At 35.7% G+C, this 20603-nt stretch overlaps 1 protein-coding gene across 3 annotated transcripts in view; it reads left to right on the top strand.

Annotated features, from left to right (window-relative positions):
• FGF12 (fibroblast growth factor 12) overlaps positions 1-13712 on the top strand; it is a 575717-nt gene extending 562005 nt beyond the window's left edge. For 2 of the 3 annotated variants that reach the window (XM_065875998.1, XM_065875997.1), the window contains exon 5: positions 11645-11763. In XM_065875998.1, coding sequence (XP_065732070.1) covers positions 11645-11763 — 119 coding nt within the window. Of the gene's footprint in view, positions 1-11644 lie in introns of all 3 variants that reach the window. The other variant, XM_065875999.1, reaches the window with a different exon arrangement.
• Positions 13713-20603: the final 6891 nt, after the last annotated feature.

Here is a 20603-nt window from a genome sequence, read left to right as displayed (position 1 = left end):
CTGATAGAGCATGAAGGTTCTTTGTTTTGTTTTATTTTTATTTTTTTCAATTGACAAGGAAATTTAGTGATTTCTGAGATATACATTTTAAATAACTAGAATTATGACATAACATTATACCAGAACATAAGATTTTTAGAAATTTCATGTAATGTTTGAAACGTTTATATTAACATATTTCCATACAAATAACCCAAAGAAAGTTTAGTGTTGTTTTTGTTTGTTTGTTTGTTTTTATACTGCAGGTTCTTATTAGTCATCAATTTTATACACATCAGTCAATCCCATGTCAATCCCAATCGCCCAATTCATCACACCACCATCCCCACCCACCGCGGTTTTCACCCCTTGGTGTCCATACGTTTGTTCTCTACATCTGTGTCTCAACTAGCATGAAGGTTCTTTATAAAGTGTCATTTATGAGTTTTATTAGAAACTGGAGTTATCTTCCCTCCACTTGGAAAACAGAATCTGTCAGCAACAACTACAATTGCCCTCCACTCAAGTTTTCCATCTCTCAATTCCAGAGTAATGTTGACACTTAAAGATTTACACCTAGTTCTTCCATAACTATCAGAATTTTCCATTTTTAAATGATTTACAAGAATCCAGCAGTAATATAAAAGTAATCATTAGTAGCAGTTGTACTACTTTACATTTGAATGATTTGTTGTTATTTTCAACATTCTTCCTTAACAGGGGTATCATTTGATAGTCACTGACATTTGGAAGGATGCAGATTAAAATTTCCAATTTTAAACGTGAGGAAACTGAGTTTAAGAGAGGTTACATAACTCACCCAGGTCCATTCAGCTAGAAAGAAGCAAAACTAAGACAAGAACTGTTACCATCACCAAATACTGCTAGAGCGTCCAGCAAGCTGGTGAATGAGAATGACCATTGGGATTGGAACATACGTTCAACAGTGACTTGACTGGAGTGAGTTCAGTGAAGTGGTGGGCACTAAGTCTAATTGGAGTAGATTCAAGTTATAACAGGAGGTAAAGAAAAGAAGAAAGTAATATTAAATGACACTTCTGAGGAGTCCTGTTATAAAAGGGAGGTAGAGAAATGGGGCCCAAGGTGGAGAGAAACACGGTGGTTGCATGGTGAGGTTTATTTGTTTAAAACTGTTACAACGTATTTATAGACCGATGGGAGAGAAGTGAAAATTGTTATTATAGGAGAGAGGGTCACTGAATAACACTGACCAGCGGGGATGGGATCAAGGACACACATGGCAAGGGGAGGGCTAGATTTAAATAGAAACAGGAAGAGTTCATGCATTTTAACAAGCAGGGAGCCAGAACATGTATGAGCAGATGTGTGAGGGTTGGTAACTTTTGTGGTGGAAATATGAAAACTTTCTCTTCTGCATTTCTAAGGGAAGTACAAAGCATGGTAGTTTATTGATGAAAAGGAAGGAAGGGAGGGAAGAAAGGAGGGAAGGATAAAGGGAGAGGGAGAAAAAGAGAAGAAAAGACAAGAAGAGAAAAGAAAAGAAGGCAAGCCTATTACCTGAGTCTGAGGAGGGTCTGAGGCAGTTTTCAAAGTTTGAGGAGGGCAGAGAAGTATGGAATAGTCACTTGGGAAGAATGAGAGAGGAAACTGGGTAGAAAAATGTAATAGGACTCCACAAACTGCTAAGCACCCCAGAGGTTTGGGGTGAAGACTTTGACTGAGACCAAGCAATTAAGTGTTGTTTTTCTCCAAACTCTTTAAACTATTTGGCTATACCCTTAGGGCAGGAACCCTGCAGCTAATCACACATGAATTTGAATGCAGATTTTGCCTGTGTCCCTGCACTACTTTCAAAAAACTACCCTTTTTGCTCTTCAGTTTCCTTTACTGTGAAAGAGGTCAATTAAAGTATCCACCTTTTAGGGTCATTTAAAATAAACTTACTGTATATAAAGTGCAGATGTTTAGCAAGTGCTCAGTTAATATTAGCTATGATTAAGAGGACAGTGGCTACTTAGAAGGAGAATACCCCGGGATGGTACCTGAAACCTGGTTTATTATTGTTGTTTGATTTATAAATAACAGCAACCCCTGAGATGTCACTTTTTCATACTTTTAAGAAAGGCATTATTTTAGTTTAAGTTTTCCAAGAGAAATTTATGATAACTAACATAAAACTGATTGTTGAACATTAAAAGTTGCAAACAGGGAATCTGAGTTATTATAATGGCAAAGGACGCCTGCCTATTCTGATAACTGCATTTGCAGCAGAGGTACCAGTGAAAGAATATAATGGAAAAATAATAAGTGGAAAGCCTGCCCTGGAAAGACCCATAACTAATCTTACAAAGAGAGGATGGATTTATTTTTAATAAGACTTCAAAGCCCAGTGATATGTATTTGGCCCTTTTCTTTTCTAATGGCACAATCTTGCATTTAAAAGTAAAGCAAAAAGTAAGTTAAGCAAATACCATATATTATTACAAGGTTGGTAGCTTATGGTCTTGTTATGACCAAGGGTAGCATTTTATTTGATAACAGGACTGCAGGGCTTTCTATAGAAAAATGGACCACTGCATCTCAGACAGCTGTGAAAATGACAGCCTTCACTACACCAAGTCACTAAGTGACTAGGGTCCATCATACGAGTGTGTTCCGTTCACATTAAAGGGATGAACTGGGGATTCCTAGCAGATGCTATGTCTTAAGGTAATACGTAACGTTGGCTGTGTTATTAGAAATCCGCGCTTGTCCTTGTGTCTGCAAATGAGGAAGAATATTCTCTCATGAAATCTCTACCTCATTCTTATTCTGAAAGCTGGGATAAATCCCTCTGCTTCAATATACTATAAATCAAGAAAAGTCAAAACATGAATAAAAGGAAACATTCAGAAGAAAAAGAAGACGTGAAGGAAGAAGGGGGGGAGGGGGAAGAAGAGGAAGAAATGGAAACATATATCAGAATAGAGGAAAAATAGAAAACTGATTTGAAGAAAGAGATCTAAAGAGCCATACTGCAAACCTTTTCAGAGCATTCTCTCCTTTTTACCATTTATCCAAAACTATTATGATACCACATATGTTAGAATAAGAAAAATATTTATCTCAAAAACATTCTGTGGGCTGAAAAAAAGAGCAAGTATATTTTTTCATACTTTAAAGAGGAAAGAGGGCAAGAAATAGGATCAGGACAACCCAGAAGAGCCAAATGAAAGAGATATAATGTTGTGAATCATGAAAGTATTGCATTATCAGGACACTGAACATTCTTGAAATTTGGATATTGAAACTTCGTTGGAAAGATAGTATAAAATTAAATCAGAAAGAAACACAGGTAGAAACCAGTTCCATACCAACAGCTGGCCATTAAATCATGCCCACTGAAAGTAAAGCCTGTATCACAAGTGGAGCCCACAAGGTCCTGAATGAGAAATAGAGAGTTATATCCCAAGTTCCCCTCACTGGATTGGTTTCCAGTTGTTAAATCTGCAGTGGCACTGAACCTGAGTTTCTGTGAAACAGGTGTGCGGAGCTGGGAGGACAAGAACGATAGGGAGTTGGAATTTTTGTTTGTTTTTTCACTTTATTCTCAATTTGGAAATGACTCCTCATCAAAATAACTAGAATATCAAACTTTGCTCTCATAGCTATAGTGCCCCAGAATGCATAAAACAGAGCACTTGGGAAGAAAATATTCAAGGATTTTTAAAAACTTCTAAAGCATTGACTAAAAACTCTATTTTCTAATGAAATAATAGCTTATAGTAAAAGAAAGTGATGGAAAAGCCCCTACTTAAATAGCATTTCAGTCCTTTGAACTACTGCAAACCAAGAGACTAGGGTTCTTTGCAATTACTAATAAGGAACTTATTAATGGGAAGAAAAAAACCTTAATCTTGTATGGGACAGTAATAATTTGAGAAGCACAATTTAGGAGCTATAGAATTTATATAATTGTTGAAGATCAGAATCTCGACAGTTCCCTGGAAATGTTTCTTAAAGGTTTCTCAGAATTGCTTAGTAGTATATGATTGGAAATTAATACCAGAACTCCAAATTCTGGTACTGGTAGCTGTAAAAAAATCGCAATTAATTTTTATTGTACAGTATACAGGAGTCTCATATGCGGGATTAGTAATTCTTGATTTATCATTTGTTGTTTGTTTAGTCGTCTTCAGTGCTAAGCTATATTACGCTTCCCCCAAAACAAAAGGATAACCATTCTCAACATGTTAGTTAGCTTAACAAAGAGAGCCCCACTTTTCAATTGCAGTCAGAGTCATGGTGTTTGAAATGTGTTAGATGTTGAGTACAGTCATCCGTCAGTATTTGCAGGAGATTCGTTCCAGGAATCCCTGTGGATACTAAAATCTGCAGATGCTCAAGTCCCTTATATAAAATGGCATAGTATTTGCATATAACCTACACATCCTCCTGTATACTTTAAATCATCTCTAAATTATTTATAATACCTAATACAATGTAAATGCTATGTAAATAGTTGCCAGAGCAGGGCAAATTCAAGTTCTGCTTTTTGGAACATTCTGGAATTTTTTAATTGAATATTTTCCAACCCGCAGTTAGTTGACTCTGAGGATGTGGAACCCACAGATACAGAAAGCCAACTGTATAGGAGATAAGCAGCTGGTCTCATACATCATGGCGCCCAGCTAAGTTTGTTCCTAAGAAATTAAGACGGTGTTTGCAAGGCATCAGAACAACTCATAAAGGTTTGAAACGCTGCCAATGATTTCTTATGTAATCTATGCAGTAAGATTCAGTTTGATTTTTCTTGACTACCCTGACTGGCTATGAATGTCATGTAAACATAGACATTTTTCTAGATAAAGAGATTGAATAAATAGATTTTTCCCTATACACTCATATACTTGATGGACATATTATTAACTGTTCATTCACTAACAAATCAAGGCTGATATGTATCAGGATCATGGCTTAAATCCTCTGGCCTGGATTCAGGAGGTCTGATTCAAGTTGGCCCTGTCACTCTCATCCCTCACCACCTCTCAGTTTTACCCCATCCTTCAACTGGCCACTGTTTCTCTTATACAACCTGCGCTTCACCTCTTCATTCTTATTTAGTAGCTCATCCATTTCTCTAAATCCTCTGCATCCTTCAAGGCTAAATCAACATCAAAGAACTATTTTATAAACTCATTTCCATGAAACTCTGCTATGGCCCTTTCTACCCTGTGATTTGTGTGAACGCCCGTGCTCTCTTTCTTAGCCTTGAGCTCCCTGAGGGCAGGAATCAAGAGAGCATTTCTTACAGTCGCCGCAGAATCTAGCAGAGCACCTTGTACAAAGTAATTTGTAACTGTTCATAAAATAAATGAACAAATTAATGCTGAATTTATCATCTCTGGATATTAGTCAGCAAAATAGTAACTGGAATTTGAGGAAAGAAAGAAATGAAAAGACAGTAATAGAATCAAAATGATACAATATTATTAATAGTTAAGCCAAGTTAAAAGGGCCAATAAATGTTTTGTGAACCAGTTCATTCCATCAAAGAAATTAAAGAAATCTAAGATACTCTGTCTCTCCTAAGTTTGCCTATGGAGGTCAAGTCCAATCAGTTCAGGAAGTTTCCTTAACTCCCCTCCCCATCATATAGTAATTGATCGCTTTGACTCTAATCAAGACACTTCTTTTCCAGAGAACAGCAAACTTCTAAGACAGCACTGTGTAATAGAAATATAATACAAGCTACATATGTAATTTAAACTTTTCTGGTAATCATATTTAAAAAATAAAAACAAACATATGAAATAAATTTTAAGAATGTATTCAACCCAGTATATTCAAAATGTCATTTCAATATGTAATCAATATGAAGCATTATGACTGAGATATTTAATTTTTGTGTGGTCTTTGAAATTCAGGATTTATTTTATACTTCTAGCACATCTGAATTAGGACCAGCCACATTTTAAGTGCTCAATGATCACATATGGCAAAATGGATACTGTATTAGGTAGCACAATCCTAGGATGTTCTCATCAGATTTTCCTATCCTCTCACCAACCCTGTACCCTCAGTATATCTCAATTCTCTCTTTCACAGTACAGTCCTAAGACTAATATTTTTGACTATTGGGGAATCTTTGGCTCTTCCCATGCAAATAGGACATCTCTGGCTTTAATAGTCACTTCTTTGTTTACAGCTTACACTCAGTGTGTTTGTTTCTGTGTGTGTGATTTTTTTTAATTATGTATAATTGTTAATTATGTTGTATAAAATATACACAACATAAAATTTACCATTTTAACCAATTTAACAGTACATTTCTCAGTCCATCCACATCTCTACAAATGACCCAATTTTGTTCCTATTTATGGCTGAGTAATATTCCATTGTATATATGTACCACATCTTCTTTATCCATTCATCTGTTGATGGACATATAGGTTGTTTCCATGTCCTGGCTATTGTAAATAATGCTGCAATGATGGACCTAGAGTCTGTCATACAGAGTGAAGTAAGTCAGAAAGAGATAAACAAATATTTAGATTAAGACATATATGTGGAATCTAGAAAAATGGTACAGGTGAACCTATTTGCAGGGCAGGAATAGAGATGCAAGCATAGAGAACGTATGTGTGGGCACAGTAGGGGAAGGGCAGAGTGGGATAAATTGGGAGATTAGGTTTGACATTAATACACTACCGTGTGTAAAATAGATAGCTAGTGGGAACCTGCGGTATAGCACAGGGAGCTCAGCCCAGTCCTCTGTGATGACCTAGATGGGTGGGATGGGGGGAAGGTCCAAGAGGAAGATGATATTTGTATACTTATAGCTGATTCACTTCAATGTACAGCAGAAACTAGCACAACATTGTAAAGCAATTATACTCCAATAAAAAAAAAAAGAACTGTGATCTAAAAAACAGAAATTCTTGAGAATGTAGACAAAAGGGCAGAGGAGATAGAATATATCACAGAGTCCAAGACATCCAGAAGAAGGAGTGAGAAGATATAATACTTATCTAATTGGAATCCCAAAGGGAGAAACAATTATACTCCAATTAAGGAAAAAAAAAAAGAGAGTACATTTCAGCGCCAATGAGTACATTTCAGTGCCATTAAATACATTCCTGTGTTGTGCAGCCATTACCACCATCCATCCCCAAAACTTTTACATCTTCCCCAACTGAAACGCTGCACCCATTAAGTATTTACTCCCACCCTCCCTTCCGTCAGTGTCCAGCAACCACCATTCTACTTTCTGTCTCTATTAATGACTACTCTAGGTATCTCACATAAATGGAGTCATAAAATATTTTTCCTTTTGTGCCTAGCTTATTTCACATAGCCTTAGTTCCTCAAGGTTCATCCATGTTTGTGTCAGGACTTTGTTCTTTTTTAAGGTTGAACAATATTTCATTGTATGTATATAACACATTTTGTGTATCTGTTCATTTGTTCAACCAACCAAATGTGCTCCACCTTTTGGCTATTGTAAGTGATGCTTCCTTGAACACGGGTGTACAAATAACCTGTTCACGTCCCTGCTTTTATTTCTCTTGGGTGTATATCCAGAGGTGGAATTTCTGGATCATATGGTAATTCTATGCTTGATTTTTTGAGGAACTCACCATATTGTTTTTCACAGTGGCTGTCCATTTTAAATTCCTGCCAGCAATGTACAATGGTTCAAGTTTCTCCACCTACTTGCCAACACTTGTTATTTAGTTATTTATTTTTATAATAGGCATCCCGAATTTGTTTTCATTACCATTTTTGGATGACATTAGGAACATTTGGTAGAGGTGAAGCCAACTTGGATCTACATTAATATACAGAAATAACTTAAACATTGGTATAAGACAGTCATTTATACCATTTATTTGATGAATTGTTTTTCTGCTTTTATTAAAAACTTTTGACTAGGACCTCGAAATCCTATACTCCCATCTGGCTCAGCTACTACTCACCCTCTGACTTTAGGGAAGTTGCTTAGTTTCTTTTATGTTTCTCGCCTACTTTATTCACCTGGTTATTGTAATTATCAAATGAGGTGGTCAGTTTACAATGGCTTTGAATATCCATTTGGGCAGGTTTCGGCACTCCCCAGCCGCATGCAGGAAAATCTTCACAGTCAAATGCCAGCTCGGGCTCTCTACTACAGTCTAGTCTCTCTGTGATCATTCAGTGCCTGGGAAGAAGTCCCAGTTAGGGTTAAATGTAAAATTCTGTCTGTTGGTACAATTCATTAAAAGACAATTTGCCTATAAAAAATAAATAAATGAAATGGCTTTGAAAATTCTGAAATAGATTTATTGACGGGATTAAAGGTTTATTTAAGAGGCTATGATTGTGGTTATTGTGTACATCACAGTGATTTGGGTTTACGTTTTGAGCTTATAATGCACTTTATAGAACACTTATGCCTTCTTGTTTTCTTCTTGTATTTTGTGTCATCATTTTATTATGTACCATTCAGACAGAATAGCACAGTTATGGAGTGTTAATACAACTATCAAAGGAGGTTACATTCCTGAAGAGAAGTGTTTTGTCCTTTCTTTCTTTGCTTTCTAATTGGATCATGGTCTCTTAATTACATTTTAATTCTAAAACTTGATTGAGTTTCATACCCCTTTATTTGTCAGCTTCTTAAGTTAGGTAGTATTACTGGCATCTGAGAGTCTGTAAATAACAATGAAAATTAAAGCCCAAGAAATTAAATTGAATCTATTGGTTTAATTACTCTTAATTTTCCAGCTACGATATATAAGAAGATATATTTTTCAAAACCTGGAAGTTTATTACTCCATTTAATGGAAATATTGGAAAATTAGTGATTGAGTTGTCCTAGAAGAAGAGCAAGTTGCACATTTTGCTATGACACTAGTGAGTTTTGTTCTTTTTGAAATACTGAAAAATTTTAGATGCCAGTTTGGAAAACTCTACGGGGACTTGATACTAGGATGGTCAGCAGGGTTAAGTTATTTGAAAAGCTATCTGCAATGATAATTATAATGGCAACGTTTTGTGTTGTCATAACTTAAGTATTTTATGTGTAAGTGAGAAATAGCAAAAAAAAAAGATAAAAGTTAAAAACAAATGTCTTCAGTAGAATCTATGATACAAGGAAACAAAAAAGAAATTGCAACAGTAAGAAATTCAGATACAAAAACTATAAACAAGGGCTTCCCTGGTGGTGCAGTGGTTGAGAGTCCGCCTGCCGATGCAGGGTGACATGGGTTCGTGCCCCGGTCCGGGAAGATCCCACATGCCGCGGAGCGGCTGGGCCCGTGAACCATGGCCGCTGAGCCTGCGCGTCCGGAGCCTGTGCTCCGCAACGGAAGAGGCCACAACAGTGAGAGGCCCATGTACCGCAAAAACAAACAAACAAAAAACAAAACTATAAACTATATTATTTAACGGAAATTAAAGAGTAATATTCTTCAAGTGCCTGTAAGTTGAAGTTTAAGAAATTCGTGTGTCAAAATCTATTGTGTGTATTTTTAAATATTTTTTTTTCATTCTTTGAGGCTGATTTAGCAGTCAGTAGTCAGGTCCGGGGATTTTCACAACTGATTAGGTGACAGAGTAGGGAAAAACTGCTTTATGGCATCATATGAATAACTTTCCAACTGAATCACTTCATTACTTCTGAGTTCCCCTGTGCACTAATCAGTTATAAATACATGGCTATATTTTGCACATATAAACATTTTTTAATTTGGGGGATTTTAATACTTGTGTATAACAGAAATATAGGTGAAAGACCTTAGGCTTGAGGAATTTCAAGATTTCAATAGAATCTTAAGGATCTTCTGTCTTTTGTAAAAGAAAGGTAGAAACTTGAATTACCTACTGGCACCATCTGAAAATTACAGGATCAATTCTTTCTAGTTTCCTCTGTATACTTTGCTAGTGAGGCCAAAGGCAGTTAGTCCTTTGAGGATATCAGAGGGACCATTCAGTGCAATAACTGAAATATTTTAAAATCTCGTTTAAAAATATATATGTAGGGCTTCCCTGGTGGCGCAGTGGTTGAGAGTCTGCCTGCCGATGCAGGGGACACGGGTTCGTGCTCCGGTCTGGGAGGATCCCACATGCTGCGGAGCGGCTGGGCCTGTGAGCCATGGCTGCTGAGCCTGCGTGTCCGGGGCCTGTGCTCCGCAATGGGAGAGGCCACAGCAGTGAGAGGCCCGCATATTGCAAAAAAAAAAAAAAAAATATATATATATATATGTATAATAATCGTACACAATCTACTTAACAAACATGCTTTATATATATATTTTGTACTGGCCACAGTGTGGTTACGGTTTTGCCAGCATCCGCATCACCTGGGCACTTATTAAAAATGCAGAATCTCAAGCCCACTATAGACTTTCTGAATCAGAGTCTTCATTTTAATAATACCCCTAGGTGATTCAGATGCTCATGGACATTTAAGAAGCCCTACTACTGAGATGTTGGAAGAGACCTATCTCTTCATCACTGAACGAGTCTGAGGAGAAGCTTACTTGTATCTTAACTCTCTTAATCTAGTTTTGGATTTAGGATATACCTTCAACCAAAACAATTTATCAGTATGTTCTCTGAAATCTTTTATTCATAATGTTCATGAAGAGATCAGCTCATTCGTTCTTCTTATACATCTTTGGATGCTTACTGTGTGTCCATTAGACAGAGCTAGAAAGTGGCTAAGGATGTAGACCAGGCAGTGTGGCTTCCAAATTGGTGCTCTTAACCACCATGCAATATCTATTTTATTCATGGCCATGCTCAGGTCTCCAGTTCCAGGGCAAAGCCCATCGGCAGAAGCAATTTGATTGGAAATAACATTCAGATTACCAAGGTATTGTAGTGATTGTTCAATAGATGGGAGTACGCAACTATTTGTTCCTAAGTCAAGGATAAAAATACCTCCTGATATTTAAGTAAATATTTCATATACTCATATACAGTCACATTTGTCTCACAACAGTAAAATGAATCTCTTTTAATGGACTCAATACGCTAATAGAGCCTATCTTATCTTTGTGAATTGAAAAACATTTTTCTTTCTACGCAATAATCTAGCAAGAGCCACGATAATTCACAGATGACTGAGCTTTAGAGCCAGACAAAACAATAGAGATAAAAGGAAGTGTTTATATAGATGTGAACTGAAATCTCACGGTTGCATAATCACATTTCCTACTGATGAATAACTATAGATGAATACCCTGAAAGTTAGCAATAAATATTTCAATTTGATAAAACAATGTCATATTTCTTGCAGTAGGGTAAAGATTAGGATCATGTAAATAAGATTTTTTTCCCAAGATTGCAGGCTAAAGGCTAAAAAACAAAATATCTCTTTCTACCCTTTAAATGTTCTACTCCCAATGTCTCCTCTAACTCTAGATGAAAATCCTATTATATAGGTTAGTAGACAGTAAAAACTTAAGCCTTATCTATACAGGAACAGAAACTACCCATATGTTTGCCATTCGGGAAGACTTAAAAGGTTGTGACTGATAGAACTAGAAGAGCATTATGTGTATCCATTAAATGTTTTAAGTTAAAACTCATTTTCACATGGGAAGAAGAGCTAGTGATGAGAGTGAACAATATTATGAAGTCAAAATTGAGCTGTTTATTGAGGCCAAATTTATGTCCACTATTGTAAAGAGTAATTAATGTGATTTTTGCCTTCCAGTGTGTATGTACAGAGAGCCATCACTACATGAGATTGGAGAAAAACAGGGGCGTTCAAGGAAAAGTTCCGGAACACCGACCATGAATGGAGGCAAAGTTGTGAATCAAGATTCAACATAGCTGAGAACTCTTCCCTTCGTCCCTCTATCATCCCTTCCTTTTCTCCCCTTGCCCTTTACCCATTTCCTTCCAATAAATCCACCCAAGGAGAGGAAAATAAAATGGCAACCCAAGACCCAGTGGCTAAGATTCTGCACTCAAAATCTTTCTTTGCGTAGGATAAGAAAATCGAACCAAAGCTTGTCTGTTGCAATGTGGTAGAAAAATGCACATGCACAAAGATTAGCACACCTAAAAGCAGAGGAAAAAATAAATCAAGACTCCACAAGCATTAAAATAAACTGTGTTGTTATTAATAGAGGGCTAAATGTAATGAAAACATAACTATCATAAAGATGAAATAAAATTATTACCTTAAAGAAAAGGGTATTGGAAAATTGAACTTACAAATCGATGTAATACCCTAAATACCTTAAACTCTGGATAATTCTCTGGTGTGTGTTTTGTTTTGAATTTGTATTTTCTTTGGACATCTGGAATTGACACATAATTACATTCTGTTTCCAGGATTTTTTTTTTTACCATGATATTGAACATGTATGAATTATAGATTCTTCTATTGCCTATAAGGTATATAGCCAGAAATCATTTAACATCAAGAAAAGTTTAAAATTTTATTCTTGAAATCGATATTTAAGATTGTTTCATGCAAAGGATAGCCTTATGTTGAATTTAATGCTATTAGCTGATTTCATTCCTTCCTGAAAAGAGTTTCAGATTCTCCTAGGAGAATATCATGTTTTTTTCAAAGGTATTAATTCAGGGGCTCATTTTTTTTCTTTAGCCATTTAGAAAAAAATTTCAGGTTTTAAGGCTGATGTAACTTTTAGGAATTCTTTGTCATTGCCATGCCCAGGCAGTGATAAATAAGTTATGTGCTCATACCATTTTGGTCTGATTTTTTACTTTGTGGACACCTTTGAGAGTATAGGTGCATGTCTAGCTGTCTTAGAGAGTTTTATACCATCTCTTGCAGCAGGAAAGAAGGAAGAGGGGTTTTATATAAAGAAATAAATCCTAAGAAATTGGTGAAAGCAAATTGTATTTGTCTTTGTACCTTACCAGAGTTTTCTGTATGTAGCATTTTCCAAACTTCACCAAGGAATTGGGAGGCATGGCTGTGAAATTCCTAACTTACTACCTTATGAAGCCAGTGAATTGTTTGTTACTATATATCCTCATTTATAAATCTAGTTGAAAATCAGTCTGTCTCCTAGAGCATAGAATGAAACTTGTAATGTGCTGAATTTTCAAGGGGTATAGAGAAATAATACAGAATTAACAGCCATGGCTCCAACAGACAGGGTTGTGTGAGTGGCTTAAAGTAGTCCCCCCACCCCCCCCCCAAAAAAAAAACACCTCGGTGTAAGACTAGGCAAATGCATATTTAGGAATACTAAAGTGTTAGAAAAATGTTAGGGAAGAATTGAATGTTATACAATTGCCTTGGAAAAAAGTAGATCTACTTAGTCCTACAAATCAGGAATGGTGTAGAGACATCCAAATCAAAACAAAACTAAAGAGAATGTTAAAAAATATATGTAGATTTATGGATATTATCAATGAGAAGACTTAGCATGTTACTTCTCTTATAGCTCTACCGTCTAGCATGTATTGTTCCAAATACTCCCTAAAATATATACACTTTGCAGAAACTCTAGGCCCTCACTTCAATGACCTTGCCGTTGGTTGCTGTATTCTTTCAAAGTCACTGTAGTTTCCCTCACTCTACACAATCATTATTCTTCAATAGTGGTCCGTGTCCTTCACCAAGTATTCTGTTTCTGTTATCAGCAGGTTAGCAGAAAATGAAATGGAGGAATTTGTCTAACTGGTTGCAAAGAATAAAAGTCATGCATCTAGGCAAGGATTTTGAACACACATTTTCGAGAGATATTTGTTTAACCAAAATACTTGGAATGTAACAAATACACACATTTAAATTAAAGAGAAAAAAGGAATGTTACTCTTCTAGGAAAAGAATGCCCTTGTCAAAAGAAATACAGAAATACAAATCTGGTTGTATTTCTCCTTGTCACTCTTGATTCAACTTGATTATAAATGCACCTGTCACTTCCAGGACCAAACAAATCCCAAGCACAAAGCCTTATTTTCTTTGAAAAAATTAAAACGAGGCTTCTACAAAATGGGTCACAGGCTCATTTAGCATAAAATGATTTGTGCTTTTCGGTCATATACACATACACACATATACATAGGCATCACAAGCTCACAAGTAACACAACTGACAGTTTCTCAAAGTGTTATCAATTATACTGATGATTTCACAACAATATATCTTATCTAGTTAAATATTATGGAAAATATGGTAGAGAAATGAATTTCCAACAAAATTCTTCCCTCTTTTTTCAATGGTTGTTCGTTTTTTAGCATCTAGACTCACATCTGTCTCCTTCGTGATAACACTGAAGAAATATTTCTAACTACCCAATTTGTATATTGTTTTTCTCCATATCATTTAAGCAAATGTTCACCACAATAAAATGTTTTGGAAACTTACTGTCAGAGAATAAATTGGAAACCTCGTATTTTTTTACACATTAACCTGACAAAAACTATGGTTTAGAACACAGGGTGAACATTTGCCTAATTGCTGCTTACTTTTTAAGTACATAAAACCTTTCATAGAAAAAGTCAGTATTTACTGTCTAAGTTTTTAAAATATTACCATATATACACATATAATTATCCTATTTCCTCCAAAAATATGAGCCAGTTTAAATAGTTTGTTTTTCAGGTTTACTCCAAGTAAAATAATTCTTAACTTTGATTTTCATCATTCCAATTTCTGGGTCTCAATTCACCCATCACTTATTCTCCTATAAGTAAAATAAGCCTGTTTTTCTTAAATGCATTGGGATAGTCTCAGGAAAATTATGACTTTTAGTAAAGCTTTGTAATTGGCTATGTAAATATAAGTTAAAATATGTTTATTCTAAGAGTCCTTATTGTATAACATGTTTCAAAATCAGTGGACTTAAGAATGAAAACAAAACTGAGAATCTCACAAAATAATTTTCTGGTCAATATACCTTACTTGATGTTTAAGCTAGAAGTCAGAGGTATAGAAACAAAATGGTGCTGAAGTTCCATTTGCTAATTCAGAGATTTTGTGCTTCAGGAAACTGGAGGACAGCAAGCCAACCTATTCTTGATCACAGTAATAGTTTGGGTTTTGAATTTTACATATGAATTTCATACCACGTTTTTAGTCATTATGGATCAGCACAATAAAAAGACATCAATTTGTTGCAAATGATGATGCTTTATGGGCCTCATTCTAATCCAGATAGCTTGTAAAAGAATTGTTCTATTTAAGAAAATGACAGTGCCATTGATAGGTATTGTATATAGGTTGGTGGTCCCGTGGTGCCACTAGTAAGACATGAGGGTATTAAGACAAAAGTAAACTGTCTCTTTGTGTATTGAAAAGTTTGAAGGTCCTAATTTGGGACCACTAATTCCCTGGCGGAGAAGCATGACTACATCAACAGTAATTATTTTAAAATATGGACCCAGAAATAGCAAATCTACTACTCCGCCTTCATGGCTTTGTCTATAAGGCTGTGCTGTGCTCTGAGAAGGTCTTCCATGATGTTGCACAACTTCATCTGCACCAGGTGAAACACATTCAAGCATACAAATCCCCTGCTCATTTTAATATCATAAAAAGCTGAGATTATTTCTGTGTCATAAAATTGTAAATAGCATTTTTTAAAATCAGAGTCACATTGGAAACAGTGGACTGTTCTACAAATATATATGTGTATATATACATATGCTTCTGAAACAGGATATATCATACAGGGTTTTTATTTATTTGTGGTCTTTGGTCCTAGGTAATCAAAGCTTAAAGAGATTTGAAGGCAAAACTTTATACATAAATGTATATTTCTAATGATAGTATAAATTGCCACTTTATAATAAAAAAAGAAACAGGTGGGAACAATAATCAAAACACATGCTCCTTCAGAATGCTAGTGATTCTGAATCCCCTCTTTGATGCAGAGGTGGCTTTTTATTCCTAAAAAGGTATGTTAAAGAGCTGTACTTCCTGATACAGATTCCCTGATAAGTCATGCCACACTGAATATTTGTAGTTGAGAGCAAGAAAAAAAAAGCCAAATGCAGCTATTTTTCAGGACTTTTTTCTGGAACCCAAGTTAAAAATTCAATATTTAAAATCTAAATTAAGTGAAAACAGCTAATGTTCAGTGATGATATATTGAGCTTCAGTAACAAACAGAAGCAAAAATATATTTAACACTATGATAATAACATTAAGATAATGTCATAGTAGAAATTGCATCATTAGATGTTTTATTAGTTGGACGGAATTAGTTGGTTTCTTTGTCTTTGCTCGGAACACAACCTAAAGACAATGGCATTAATTTTACTTTTGTTCAAAAGTCCAAAATATACTCCCACAAATAGAACTGGTTTTAGCTCCATTACAAGGCTAAATGTTACAATCTTAAGAAATTATTGAGCCCGAATTGTTTAATAAATGCATTGTGTGAGAAACTGAACAAATTAATGTTTTGTTTTTACATTAAAGCACAGATTATTCAAAACATTGTTTTTTTGAGATCAGATTTGTAAAATGTTTATACATCACAACGTTCCTAAGGCAAAAAGCGATTAAAATCTTGAGATGCTCATGCATGCAGAGAAAATACTTGCACTTTTTTTTTTAACATTAAATTTCTTTGGGAGTCCCTTTCCTTTTTAAAATGTATTTAACATATAATGTGTCAATGAAAAAGTGCTGTGTCTCATAAAAAGAAGATCAAAACCGGATTTATGGATGGGGAATGAGTCAAAATTTTTATTGAACACTGAGGTCAAAAGTAAAAATTACTTCCTAATTATGAAGCTACTTGTGGTAAACCTAATTACTTGCTTTTTGAGAATTAAGAACTAGAAGACATTCATTTGTTCATAATTTACTAACTAGTCACTTCCTTGAGTTTAGGGATCATAAACTAAATTATGCTCTCAAAAAAATCCAAGGGCTTCCCTGGTGGCGCAGTGGTTGAGAGTCCGCCTGCTGATGCAGAGGACGCGGGTTCGTACCCCGGTCCGGGAAGATTCCACATGCCGCGGAGCGGCTGGGCCCGTGAGCCATGGCCAGTGAGCCTGCGCGTCCGGAGCCTATGCTCCGCAACGGGAGAGGCCACAACAGTGAGAGGCCCGCGTACCGCAAAAAAAAAAAAAAAAAAAAAAAAAAAAAATCCAAGAAGGCTAGACACATAAATAACGTAATATCCAAAGGTAAGTGCTACCATAGGTGTGTTACTAAGATTTAATAGACAACTGATGATGCAACAATCAATCCTAGATGAAAGACAGGGATTGAAAAGCAGATAGATATTTACTGAGTAATGAAAAAACAACAAAGGGTTCCTCCAGTAGAGGAAATAATTTGAAGAAAAGTTGTGGAGAAATGAAAAATACTATTGATACTTACCTGGGAAATACTTGTGAATGAAACAAGGAATGAGTGTTCAGAGGAGGAGGTGGGGGGAAAAAACTGAGTTGAGATTTAATAAAAAGTAAACGTTATTCAAAGTTTTGTCACTGCACTGCTTGGATGGATTTGAGCCTCTGTGTCTGTTAGGATGCTTCTGTTTGCTCATATCAGAATCCCCCAAACCAAAGCAGCCCTTCATCGTCTAGAGGTTCCCAGGAACATTACCATGGAGACTTAATTTGTCTGTAGTTCTCTCAGCTCTACCCACTCCATGTTTAATAATTTCCCTCTTGGATTTTGGAATTCTTTTACAAGTTGCAAAACTTCACATATTTATATCATCTAGTCTCTTACAATTGCCCAGAAAACATCTCCTCAAATCTCCTTGGCCCAGTTTGGCTCATGTGTCCATACAACAAACCACCGTGGCCAGGAATTTGAGATGTGTTGACTGCTTTAAATCAACCAGGGCCTTTTCTTAGACTTCTAGGTTGGATGTGCTTCCCCAAAGATGCAGGTCTGCATAGATGAGAAGTGACTATTTGAGTGAAATTCAGAGTCTATTTAGCAAGAGGAAATGGAAATGCATGCTGAGTAGCAAAAAAGGCAATTTTCCATTATCTGTTAATGAATGTATTTCCTATCACAGCTCATTGGATATTTTAAAAATTGGCAGAGAAATGCAAATACTGATAAATTAAAGCTATAGCCATAAACCACGGGGGGACAGACAAAAGCACTGAAGCTTCAATTCCCAAAGCATTATTAAATGTCTTCTATGCAAAAGGCACTGTGTGGGTCACTGAGGAAGATATAAAGAGCTGCAATTTTAAAGAAAAATGATGCACTGGGTAATAACTCAATACACCTGGTATGTCCAATGCCTTTAAATGACTGTCAGAGGACTAGAAAAAGCAGCTTGCTATTCTAAACCAGAGGTCTATGTCATATCTACTTTTTGGTACCTAGGATTAGGCCATTACAAAATTCACCTCAAAATAGCTTTCAATAGTCAGTCCAGGTCCCAAATTCAGGGCTATTTGGTACTTCAGAATCACCTGGGATAGCCATACATAGCATTCTTGAATTTTGTTTGAACACTTTGAATGATGGTTAAATATATTAATCTCTCAAGCAGTCTATTCCATTTGGGAGCAGTACTGGTGGTGTAAAATTCTTTCTTATATGAAGTAACTTGTCCTGTAGCATCTACCATTGTTTTAAATTCCACTCTCCAGGGCTATTCAATGTCAATTTAACCCTCCCCCTGCAAGGAAGTCCTACAGATATTTGAAGATCATTGTATTTCTTTATCATTCTTCAAGTATTCTCTACTCATGTGAAAGATTTGCAGAGATTTAAAATATTTTGTTTCTGTACCATTCTGTTTTATTCAGAACAAATTTTATTAATTTGTAATGCATAATCCAACATGATATTCCTTATATAATCTAACTGGTCAAGACACTCCCTCATTCTTGATATTGTAACAATAGTACATTAAGATTGCATTCGTTTTTTGATGACCTCATCAAAAAAATTTTAACATTCCAGTTCATTTCTATCAAAACACCTAAATATTTTTTTCACCTTTTCATCTTTATGACAAATTGAGATGGAAGTTTGTTAATAGACTAAGAGTAATTCTAATCTGGTCAAGTCTTTGAGAAGCATAAACTCCAAATATACAAGCTCAGCATTTTCCAGATATACTACAAAATTTCCATGCAATGATTAAGCATGGATCCTCTACTTAATTTTGTGTGATTATACCTAACTTTGTGTGATCAGGTCAGTCTGTTTTCAGGAATTAACCACAATGCACTTCATCTTCTCACCTCACCTGGGGCAAGGTTTTAGAGCTGATCATTCTGGTGGAAAATCTTACCTTAGGAAATACGTGCTATTATAGAAGATACATGGTTTGGCTCTATTTTAAATTCTCTCTCCTCTTTTTAGTCTCCATTAATTTCATTATCTGTCTCTCCAATAATTACATTAATTAGACTTATCAGAATCAGTTTCTCATTGATCTCATTATGTTATTCTGAAAGTTAAATCTTTACTTATTTAAATGTTTCAATAATAATTTCCAGATCTCTTCGAATTTCTATTTAAAGTTGTCTTCCCTAAGTCAACTTGCAGTGTTCTGGTGCACACTCTAAAAACTTTCTAAGCTGATAAATCTCTGAAGCTCTAAGAACCTGAGAGTGCTTTTTGTTTGCCTTTGCCTAGGAAGGACAATTGGGTGTGCATCAAATCTTTGGTTTATCTTCTTCTGTAAAATTCTCCTGATTTTCCATCAACATCCAGCTTTGTTTTTTGCAGAGGAGATAATCTACTCTATTTGAAAGTAACATGAATTCTCTGAGCATGAGCTTTCACAATTATTTTTCTTGGGAATTTAAAATATTATTGGTATTGTTATTTTTCTAACACTTATTGACAAGCTTATCTAGAAGATATCTTAATCACTATGCAATGTCTCTTACAATTATACTCATGTATTAGCCTTGTCATTCCATTGCAATTTGTTGTCCTCAAAAATATGTCCCTGACCCAGAGAAGCACACACAGACAAACACAAGAACAGAGTAAGAGGAGCTCTTTAATGTATGAATTACACGTCAGCCAGTCGATGCTTTAGCTTGTCTCTATCAACCACATTTTTATCCCTTGCATCATCATTTTCCTCCTTCTAGCCATTTCCAGATTATCTTACCACTTGGTTGACTGACTTAGCTCTGAACTAGTTTACTTCTTTAAAAAATTAAACAACTAAAAAAAAAAAATTAAATAACTGATATAACCCCCTAGGACAGTATTTGCCACATAGTAAGTCTTTAATCAATTTATTATTATTATTATTATTAGCTACGTGGCATGCAGGCTCTTAGTTCCCTACCAGGGATCGAACCCGTGCCCCCTGCAGTGGAAGCGTGGAGTCTTAACCACTGGATGGCCAGGGAGGTCCCATAGTTTACATTTTTTTCACTAAGTTTTTGAGTACTTATTTTTTTTGGTCAGGTAACCCTGGAATGCACTATCGCATATTCTGCTGGCTCAGCATATCTGGTTAAATAGGAGAACGGCCAACACAATACCCTTGTTTAATGGTCTTCCTGAGGTACAACCCACTCACTATTATCAGATAGCCTGCACTGGCACATCTCAGCACACATGCAAACTAAGCATGAAATTATGGACTAGAATGATCTTGACCTGCTTGACTAACGTGCTCTCCAACTTAAAGGCTTGAACTATTTCTGACCTGGCTGGGAAAAAAAAAGACTGTTTTCTGTTAGAATACAGACAATGCAATTGTCTGCGGACTTGCAGGTGGCTA

This window comes from Phocoena phocoena, chromosome 4 (genome assembly GCF_963924675.1).
Source record: "Phocoena phocoena chromosome 4, mPhoPho1.1, whole genome shotgun sequence".
Taxonomy (NCBI): Eukaryota; Metazoa; Chordata; class Mammalia; order Artiodactyla; family Phocoenidae; genus Phocoena; species Phocoena phocoena.
This window is presented reverse-complemented; position numbering and strand designations above follow the sequence as displayed.